Source organism: Echinops telfairi, unplaced genomic scaffold, assembly GCF_000313985.2.
Source record: "Echinops telfairi isolate 266 unplaced genomic scaffold, ASM31398v2 ScPeMD7_655;HRSCAF=1070, whole genome shotgun sequence".
Lineage (NCBI taxonomy): Eukaryota > Metazoa > Chordata > Mammalia > Afrosoricida > Tenrecidae > Echinops > Echinops telfairi.
The window spans coordinates 31232540-31241914 of record NW_022104553.1 but is presented as its reverse complement, the minus strand read 5'-3'; the positions used below and the strand labels follow the sequence as shown (position 1 = coordinate 31241914).

General features: G+C 60.5%; 2 protein-coding genes across 4 annotated transcripts in view; one reads left to right on the top strand and one right to left on the bottom strand.

Annotated features, from left to right (window-relative positions):
* Window positions 1-6777, top strand: part of SAMD4B (sterile alpha motif domain containing 4B) — a 39578-nt gene extending 32801 nt beyond the window's left edge. Inside the window, exons 4-13 of one of the 3 annotated variants that reach the window (XM_004710313.4) lie at window positions 372-614; window positions 973-1082; window positions 1214-1300; window positions 1831-2170; window positions 2748-2833; window positions 3253-3371; window positions 3876-4074; window positions 4243-4366; window positions 5970-6053; window positions 6252-6777. In XM_004710313.4, coding sequence (XP_004710370.1) covers window positions 372-614; window positions 973-1082; window positions 1214-1300; window positions 1831-2170; window positions 2748-2833; window positions 3253-3371; window positions 3876-4074; window positions 4243-4366; window positions 5970-6053; window positions 6252-6280 — 1421 coding nt within the window. In that variant the 3' untranslated portion in view covers window positions 6281-6777. Of the gene's footprint in view, window positions 1-371; window positions 615-972; window positions 1083-1213; window positions 1301-1830; window positions 2171-2747; window positions 2834-3252; window positions 3372-3875; window positions 4075-4242; window positions 4367-5969 lie in introns of all 3 variants that reach the window. The other 2 variants (XM_045292742.1, XM_045292741.1) reach the window with 2 other exon arrangements.
* Window positions 6778-8482: 1705 nt separating this feature from the next.
* PAF1 (PAF1 homolog, Paf1/RNA polymerase II complex component) overlaps window positions 8483-9375 on the bottom strand; it is an 11012-nt gene continuing 10119 nt past the window's right edge. The window contains exons 12-14 of the mRNA XM_004710314.2: window positions 9271-9375; window positions 9098-9188; window positions 8483-9014 (exon numbers count right to left, since the gene is read on the bottom strand). Of these exons, the coding sequence (XP_004710371.1) occupies window positions 8611-9014; window positions 9098-9188; window positions 9271-9375 (600 nt within the window). The 3' untranslated portion in view covers window positions 8483-8610. The remainder of the gene's footprint in view (window positions 9015-9097; window positions 9189-9270) is intronic.

The window sequence follows — 9375 nt, the reverse complement described above, 5'->3', positions numbered from 1 at the left end:
GCCTGGGAAAGCTGTGGCCAGGCAAGAGTGGAGGATGCCGGCCCTCTCGGAGGTGAGCAGGACCTCCGAGGTGTGGAGCTGCCCCAGGCAGGCTGAGGCTGCCAGCAGGTTTGATCCTGGTGTCTGCTATGGCGGGGTTGGAAAGAAATTTAGGAACCAGGGAGGCGGAGGAAGTGGAGCTATTGAAAGAAGTGGGGCAGGATTCCGAGGGAACAGGCCTGGTAGCTGGGCCCCTCAGGCTCCAGATGTTCTTGGGGGAGTTTCCAGAGCTGACTTGTGGCACTGGTTGGGCCAGAGGACCAAGAAGGCATGGGCTCCTGAGGTCAAGCCTCCAAGCCTGACTTGCCCCTTGCCTCTGCCCTTCCTGCCAGGTCTCCCCTGCCAAACCCACTCCAGCCCGCTGAAGCGCTCCACGTCCCTCCTCCCCACGGGGAGCCCGCAGGCCCCTGGTGAGTGGCCCAGTCCAGAAGAACTCGGGGCCCGGGCTGCCTTCACCACGCCCGACCACGCGCCCCTCTCGCCCCAGAGCAGCGTGGCCTCCTCTGGCAGCGAGCAGACTGAGGAGCAGGGCTCCAGCCGAAACACCTTCCAGGAGGACGGCAGCGGCATGAAGGGTAGGGCCCCAGGGCTTGAGCGGCAGGGAGTCATTCCCTGCCTTTAGGGCTGGAGACTGATCAGAGAGACCCGCTTCTCCCCCTCACGGTCCCCACTCAGTCTGACAGGAAACCTGGCCACAGAGCTAACCAAGAAAGTTCCAGAAACACTTGGGGAGAAACAATCCTCTCCACACACGTGTAGTCAGCCAGCGTGGAGGGGAAGGCTGCCCAGGCGCTTGGCTTCCTTGGCCTCCTCCCAACTTTCTGCACCTTTTTAGGATTCTTGTGCCTTATGCCTGCTCCAGCCCTTTAAGCCCGTCCCTGCACTGGTCATGAGGGCCAGACTCCTGACCTTTCACCCTCTCCCGTTCCACAGATGTGCCCTCGTGGCTCAAGAGCCTCCGCCTTCACAAATATGCAGCTCTCTTCTCCCAGATGAGCTACGAGGAGATGATGACCCTCACTGAGCAGCACCTGGAGTCTCAGGTGACACGCCCAGGAGGGGATGGGCACAGCACCATTTTGGCACGACCCTCGCAGCCCTGCCCCTTCAGTCCCTACCTGAGCACCCCAGCCTCCTGTTTGCAGCTTGTCGTCCTCTTCTTTCCCTACTGCAGAATGTCACCAAAGGTGCCCGCCACAAGATAGCCCTGAGTATCCAGAAGCTGCGCGAGAGACAGAGCGTTCTCAAGTCCCTGGAGAAGGTGAGGGCCTGGCAGTCCCGTGGTCCCAGGTGACCAGCCTCTGGGTTGGCCTTACTGCCCAGGCGGCCTCTTTGCTGGGAGCCTTTCTAGCCTTAGGACCTGGTCCCCAGGTGCTAATCGGCGTCAGTGGCTAAGAGGTTCCCCGGCTGGTCTTGTTTCCATTTCTGCCTGGTGTCGGGTAGAGCAGCATGTGTCCCTGCCCTTGGAGTACAGCTGCCTGCCTCTGTGTGCAGGACTGTGCCCGCTCTCCAGCTTGCTCCTAGTTTGGCTTGGGGTTTTTTTCCCCTTCACTGACCTAGTCTAAGTCTCCAGGTCTGAATCTGGTTCTGCCCTTGGAGGGGAACCCTTAGACCGTAGCCCTACCCTCTCCCCTTACTTCATGGGACTGCACCTTGAGGCAAAAGCAATTGTGTGGGTACATCTGTGTCCCTACTTATGGGTGGTGCATGTGGCCCCCTCACCAAGGCCCGGCCCACCCTCTCCAGGGCCTGGCTGATCCTTTGTGACACTGGCCTGTGTCTCCCCACCAGGACGTGCTGGAAGGCGGGAACCTACGGAATGCTCTGCAGGAGCTGCAGCAGATCATCATCACCCCCATCAAGGCCTACAGTGTCCTCCAGGCCACCGTGGCTGCCGCTGCTGCTGCCCCGACTGCCAAGGATGTGGCCCGGGGGGACCCACCAATGCCAGGTGCTGAGCCTCCAGTGGCCCATTCCAGCACAGACAAGGGTCCGGAGGCCAAAGACCCCTCCACTGCAGAGAGCTACCCAGCTCCACCAACTCCAGCTCCCACCGACGGCAGTGAACCAACGCCAGCTCCCGTCGCCGACGGGGACATCCCCAGCCAGTTTACACGGGTGATGGGCAAAGGTGAGGCCAGCAGGCTTTCTGCAGAGAGGGTGGCAAGGGCCCTGTCCGCAGGGAGCGTCAAGGGCGTGACAAGCAGTTGCAGAGACATGGAAAGAGCTCGCCCCTCATGAGAATGACTGGCACTGCTGCTTTTGCCAAGTTGGGTGGTGGTGGCTGGGATGAGAGGGAACTCGAGGCTGCAAGCCAGGGGTCCAGAGCGAGAAGAGGGCCTGGACCTGCCACCTGCAGGCGGCAGACCCTGCTGGCCTTGCCAGTTGCATCCAGGTCCTCAGACAGTGGCTGAGCCTCCTTCTGCCTCAGCTTCCTCAAGCAAAATATATCACGTGGACGAAGTTGTTGGAGAGTGAAAGTGTAGTGGGTGTTGCTGCCACCTTGCCCGCCTTCAGTTGGCGCTGTGCTGGGTGCTGTCCACCTCACCGTAGCCTCCTGATAACCCAGGACAGCAGGTGGCAGCCTGGCACCTACTTGACACTTATCCAGCTTGAGTGTTCTGGGCCTGCCTGCTGGGGCCAGGGAAACAGGCACACATCAGAGAGAAGACTGGGGCTCACCTCACCCCCTTTCCTGCGCCCTTCAGTGTGCACCCAGCTTCTGGTGTCCCGGCCGGACGAGGAGAACATCACCAGTTACCTCCAGCTCATCGAAAAGTGCCTGACTCACGAGGTGAGACCTGGCTGCCCTAGTGCACCCACCACGGCGGCCCACTGCCTTATTTCTCAAACAGCCTGCCCGCCTCGCCAGCCTCTTATCCCCATCTCCCCAGTGGTAGGAGTCAGGGAGTGCCCGGGCTTTTTGTCTTCTCAGGGTCTGTGTGCATGGCCCTTCCCTGGGGCACTGGGACCCCTCGGGCCGCCCTGACTGCTCTCACTAGTTCAGCTTTCTTGAGGCTCCCAGTAGTCATTCACCTGGGGGAACGGCTTCCTTTGTGAGTGGAGCCCCAAGTGGGTGTTGGTGAGCTGAGGTGGAGTGAGCGAGCAGGTGGGAAGGCGGGCAGACCTGACTGGGCACCCCCCCTCTTGTGTCTGTCCGTCTCTGTGTCATCCAAACCCCCCACCTCTCACCCACCCTACCCCTGCGCCCAGGCTTTCACCGAGACGCAGAAGAAGCGACTGCTGTCCTGGAAACAGCAAGTGCTGAAGCTCCTCCGGACATTCCCTCGAAAAGCTGCCCTGGAGGCGCAGAGCTACCGGCAGCAGAAAGGGTACGTGCAGAGGGGCCTTCCTGCACCGAGGCTGCTGGGCCGAGCAGTATCGAAAGGGGTGACGGGACTCTGGTCTGGGAAGCTAGCTGAACCCACTTCACCAACAGGATGACTTTACTTAGGTCACCCAGTGAGGACAGGGCACTGTCCCGAAGAAAATCAGGGACCTACTAGCAGAAGGGGCTGAGCTGGCCGACACCACCACATGCCCTCGGTACCTGGCCACGCCTTCCCCACCTGTCTGCAGGGGCTGCTGCAGTCCTGTCCTTCCTCAAATGCTAGTCAAAATGTCACCCTTAGGATTGGAGCTTGGGATCGCTGAGGCTACCTGCTTACCCCCATCTCTAATCCAGGGGCATCCCTGGTCTAAGGAGACAAACTGGCGCAAGGTTGTTTTTGGGGAGGCTGATGGTGTCTGTCTGGTTGGCACAGTGGGGGCATGAGGAGCGGGTGGGCAGACGGACCCCATCCGCCTCAGTCAACATGCTGCCTTCTCTCTTACAGCTGGGCATTTGGCTCCAACTCCCTCCCCATAGCTGGCTCTGTGGGGATGGGGGTGGCCCGGCGGACCCAGCGGCAGTTCCCCCTGCCTCCCCGGGCCCTCCCACCCGGCAGGATGGGCCTCCTGAGTCCTTCAGGCATTGGGGGTGTCTCCCCCCGACATGCCCTCACCAGCCCCAGCCTTGGGGGCCAGGGCCGACAGGTAAGCAGGCTCTGAGGAGAGGGGCTGATACTTCAGGGGTGGGTAGGAGGGCATGCGTGCTCATGTCCATGTCCCCCAGCATAAGAGGGAGGACATCCTGTGACCAGTGCCTCCACACCTGGGCCTCTGCGCCCTCACCAAGGTCTCCTCATTCCCCGCCCCATGCAGAACCTGTGGTTTGCCAACCCTGGAGGCAGCAACAGCATGCCCAGTCAGAGCCGCAGCGCCGTGCAGCGCACCCACTCACTCCCCGTCCACTCGTCGCCCCAAGCCGTCCTCATGTTTCCTCCAGGTGAGGCCCGCCCGCCCCACTGCTTGAGCACCTCCGCCCGCCACCCTGCACCCACCTGCCCAGGCTGAGTCTTCTCAGACGCTTGGTTTTCCTTTCCCTCTGTTTCCATGTTCTCTCAAATTCTGCCTCCTCCCTCTGGCTTTGAATCTTCTTGTCTTCCTCCCTTCCCCAGTCATCTCCACATCTCTCCTTCTGCATCTCCTCATCTCGGCAATTGTGTGAATCTCCTCAGTAGGGCAGGGGGTGGGCATAGCCATGAGGTTTCTGTAGGGGAAACCCTGACTGGCAGGGCCAGGCCAGTCCACAGCAGTCCTTCCGAAGACCATGAGCACGTCAGAACAGGGGGCCTCGGCTCTGCCTCATCCTCTCCTCAGCCCAGCCCAGGGATAGGGTGTCTTCAGCAGCCTTGAGCACCCGTCCTGCCTGGCCCAGCATCTCCAAGTGAGCCCTGGCCTTGTGCTGGGCCCTGGAGGCACAGAGACAGCTGGCCAGCTGCCTCTGGAAGAACCTTTAGACTTACTGAGGGCCCAAAGCCCGCCTCTGAAATGACAGCTGGTTGCGGGCACTGCACTGCTGGGGGACTGGGACCCAGCCTGTCACGCCAGTCTCAACACAAGGCCAGGCACCTGTCAACTGCTGTGAGGTGGGGGGCGGTCAGCTGCCGGACAGAAGGGGAAACACTCTTGCTGCCTGCTTCTCCCACTTGCTGGATGCTGCCAAGTCACTTCCAGCTCCTGCCAGCCAGCCACACACACGCCCTCTCCCCCTCCCGGCGGGTTTTCTTGGTGGTGGTCTGTAGACAGCAGAGGCTCAGTCTTTCTCCCATGAGCCACTGGGTGGCTTTGAACCACCCACTTCTCTGTGAGCGGCTGAGTACTTAACCACAACAAGCTGAGGCTCAGAGAGACTGGCCCAGGTGTGTTTGTCTTTAAATGTTTTTAAGAAGGTGAGGCATCCTGGTGGATGGCTAATTGGGTGGGTTATGGTAAGAAGTCGGGCAGGGGAGCTGGGGAGAACCATCTAAAGCCAGGGGAGACTCACCCTTCATCTAGCACTGGGGAGCCGAGGCTGTGGCCAAAGCTGGGTGGACTGTATCCTCCCTAAGACCCTGGCAGAGGCAGCTGGAGGACCAGTTTCCTGCCTGCAGCCTGGGTTTTCCCTATGGACCCAGAGAGCAACTCCAGGGGGGCGGGGCCATGCGGTCTTACTTAAGCTGCTATGCCAAGGACTAGACAAGTCACTAGTCAGGGACGTGGGGCAGAGGCCCAGACCGCACCCGAGATGACTGGAGTGTCAGCCTTGGTGGGGACCCCAGGAAGCCCCCTCTGGCCTTCACACCACTTCCCCTGCCTGCCAGCAAGGCTTCCTTGGCCAGCCCTCTGCCCTGGCCTGTCTCCTCCACCTGCTTCGTGGTACACCCAGGTCTTGCCCCTCTGCTTTGTCCTCTGCTATGGCAACATGATGGGTCCAGGGTGCACTGTCTCTGTCTCTTTTGCACATGCTTCCTCTCAGCTGAGCCCAGCCCCACCCTCCCCATCTCACCGTCTTCCTGGCTCCCCTTGCCACTCCTCTGCAGCCAGCACCCTCTCCTCTCTCCGTGCAGACTGCCCGGTCCCTGGGCCTGACCTGGAGATCAACCCCACTCTGGAGTCCCTGTGTCTGAGCATGACAGAACACGCCTTGGGTGGTGAGCATCTCCTCTTCCCCTGACCCAGCAGCTTCATCTCTGAACTGAGCAACTCAGTCAGTCGTCCTGAGGGGGGCCCAGGGGAGGCCAGACTCCGGGAGGGGGAGGGCCTGGCCGGCACCACAGACTACCTGAGCATCTGTCTGTGGAGCCCCCACAGCTCCTGATCCTCCTCCCTCCCTCCCTTTCTCACCACAGATGGGACAGACAAAACCTCCACCATCTGACGGGACCCACAGCCCAGCGCACCCCTAGGCTCCCTGGGCGGTGGGCGGGGGCCAGCCCCCAACGGGCTTCTCGGCAGCAGCAAGAGGGGGGGGCTGGCTGGACTATACATTCTGATATTTTTCTACTCTTTCACCCTGTTAACTCTTGTTTAACATTGCCACCGCCTTGGTCTTCCCAGGCCCACTGCAGGGTCTCTGCTGAGGGCAGGAAGGGGGCGTGGGAGGCAGCCAGAAAGGGGGGGCCGGAACAGGCAGGGACTGGCCAGCCTGCTTACCCCTTCTTCCCTCCCTCGTCCCCCACTCATCTGGCCCAGGCCCACCCTGGCTGCCTCCAGACCACTGACCACCTGCCCCTCCTCAATGGAGCAGGTCCCCCGCCCTTCCCCACTTCCCAAGACAAATGCCCACTCCCTGCGGGAGGGCCCCCCCTCCCCCCCGCCCTCCCCAGCTCAGAAACCTGGCCTTTGGGAGATGGGAGTGGCTGAGAGCCCCTCTCTCTCCTCCTACTTCCTCTTCCCTAGCCCCCGCCCCCCTCTCTCTCACCTCCTTTGGCCCTGTTTATCAGAGGTTCGCAACCATTAATTTCATAGGCCTATTTAAGATACATATTTATATAGTTCCTTAACGGTTTTTCTCTGGTCATTCCCTCTCATGTTTAGAATCCCCAGGCCTCTCTCTGAGCCAAGTCAGTGGCAGGGGGTGCCTGAACTTTACCAGGGGAGAGGGCAGAGCCCCCTCCTCCAAACCTCCCTGAGCCCCTCCAGACCCCCTGCCCTGGCCCCGCTAGATGCAGAGGCTGAAGGCGGGGAGCTGGGCTAGCCAGTGAGGTCAGGAAGTCTGTTGCCTTAACGTTCCCTGCCCCTCAGCCCACACCCCTTCTCTCCTTCTAGGAGTGGCTGCTGAGAGCCCTTGTGGAGGAAGGGGGTCAATTTGGGGAAAGGGAACTGTTTGGTTTGGGGTTTCTCCCCCACCCCCCATTATGTCATGACCTCACTTGGGTGGAACACTATAGAAGAGCCCCCAGGCTGTCCTAGCCCTGTCACACAGGCCTCTGATCCCATCCCCACTGAGGGGTGCTTCTAGAGACATAGGGGTCCAGATGGGGAAGCCAGGGTCTCCCCTTCCTAGCTCCCTGTTCAACATCCCTCCTCCCCACTGGGACATTCTCAAGCTTTTCACACCGAAAAGGAAAAAAGTTATTTTTAGATACATTTTATGAATAACTTTTGTTATGAATATGGCTGGTAACCATTGTGTATGTTATTAAAGATACAAAATGTTGGGAAAAAACCAAAAAAATAACAAAAAAAAATGTAAACCCACCACCTTCCCTGCACCCTCATTCCTAGCCCCCTAGCCCTCCTTGTCCCACCCTCCTGGTCTGTGGCCCTCCCCCAGCTCTTGCCCAGGGAAGGGGAGAAGCCGGGGCGGGTGGCTCTGGGGACCTCCAGGTCCTCGCCTCCTCTCCCAGTGCCGGGCTGGGTGGGGCGTCAGGGTTATTTATGTACCTCTTGCACACTCATCAACCTATGCAAGCCCCCCACCCCGGCCCCTCCATGTTTCTGTGCCTTTGCTCATTCCCCCCACACTCCCAGGGCACCTCCAGCCCCCCTCCCGCTAGCGGCCCCCCCTCCCCAGATGCTGGAGGGGCAGGGGCCACCTTGTTTGCTAGCAACAGGGTATCCCTCGTAGGGGACCGGCACCTCCCTCCAGCCGGTCCCATCCTGCACACTAACCGTCAGGATGGGCTGGCTTGGCACCCCAGGGAGGGCGGAGGGACATCCCCCACCCAACAGGAGACCAGAGCTGGCCCCAACCCATCATCCCTGACAGCAGAGTGCGCAGGACGCAGGCGGCCCCACTCTGATGGGCAGGACCCGGTCCCTCCCCCAGCCCTGCCCGCCCTCCAGACTTGGCCCGTGCCCCCCCCCCCTTGCCCCAGCCCCATTGGCAGAATCAGCTTTGAGTAACTGTACGGTTTTGCGCGCTGTTGAAGAAGACTTATTTGTTGGAGTTTCACTTGTTAATGGTCTGGGCTTATTTTGGAGAAAAAAAAAAAGAGAAAACTAAAACAAGGATTCTGACCTTTGTTCCGCTACATTTGACAGCCCAGGGCTCTGCCCCTGGGTCTTCGCTGGGGACTTTGACCATGGGGGTGGGGGATGGGGGTGTGTGTGGAAATGAAGCTATGGGAGCTAGAAGGCGGGGAGAAAAGTTCCCTTTATTAACAGCAAAGGTGGGGGCGGGGTGGGAGCAAACAAAGCCAAGAGCTTACACATTGACCACAAGACGAACACTTTGGTGACCACCCAGCCCTGGGAACCAGCCACTCAGTCACTGTCGCTGTCCGCATCACTGGAATCCGAAGGTGGGGCTTCACTGCCATCCTCCTGGGCCGAGTGCTCACTGCCACTGGGGAAGGGGCTGGCGCTGCGGCTCCGGCTCCGGCGGCCACCCCCTTCACTGCCACTGTCCGAGTCATTGTCACTGCCCCTGGCCCGTCCTCTGTCGTCCTCATCAGAGTCGGCGTCATCCTCTGAATCAGCGTCACTGCCAAAGATCTCCTCCTTGTCCCGAGCGGCCCGGGCCTCGTCCTCGCTGCTCTCCTCGCCGCTGCCACTCTTGTCACTGGCCGCCTCCTCCCGCTCACCTTCCTCCCGCTCGCTCTCGCTGCCTGAGCGCTCGTCCTCACTGCCCTCCTTCTCACTGCTGCTGCCCTTCTCCGGCTCTTCATCTACGAGGAAACCAAGGATGAGGGCCGAGCTCCCTGCACACGCCCCCTCCTGGCCCCAGGTGGCCTAGCTCCGACCAGCTTACCTGAGCCCCCAGCAATTTTCTCCTCTGCCTCCATCTCCTCCTCTTCTTCCTCCTCAGGCTCGTGGTTCTCCAGCTGAGCTTTCCGTGCCTCCTGCAAACAAAGGGAGTGGGGGTTGTCACTGTCTCTGTCCCCTAGTCACCCCCACCGTCCCATGGGAGCCTAGGATGGTTACCTGAGCTTCCAGCTCCTTCTCATTCATGTCCCGGTGTTTGACCACAAGCAGGGCATTGGTGCCAGACTGCACCCCAGCCTTGGCCCGACGCTTACTGAGGCGGAC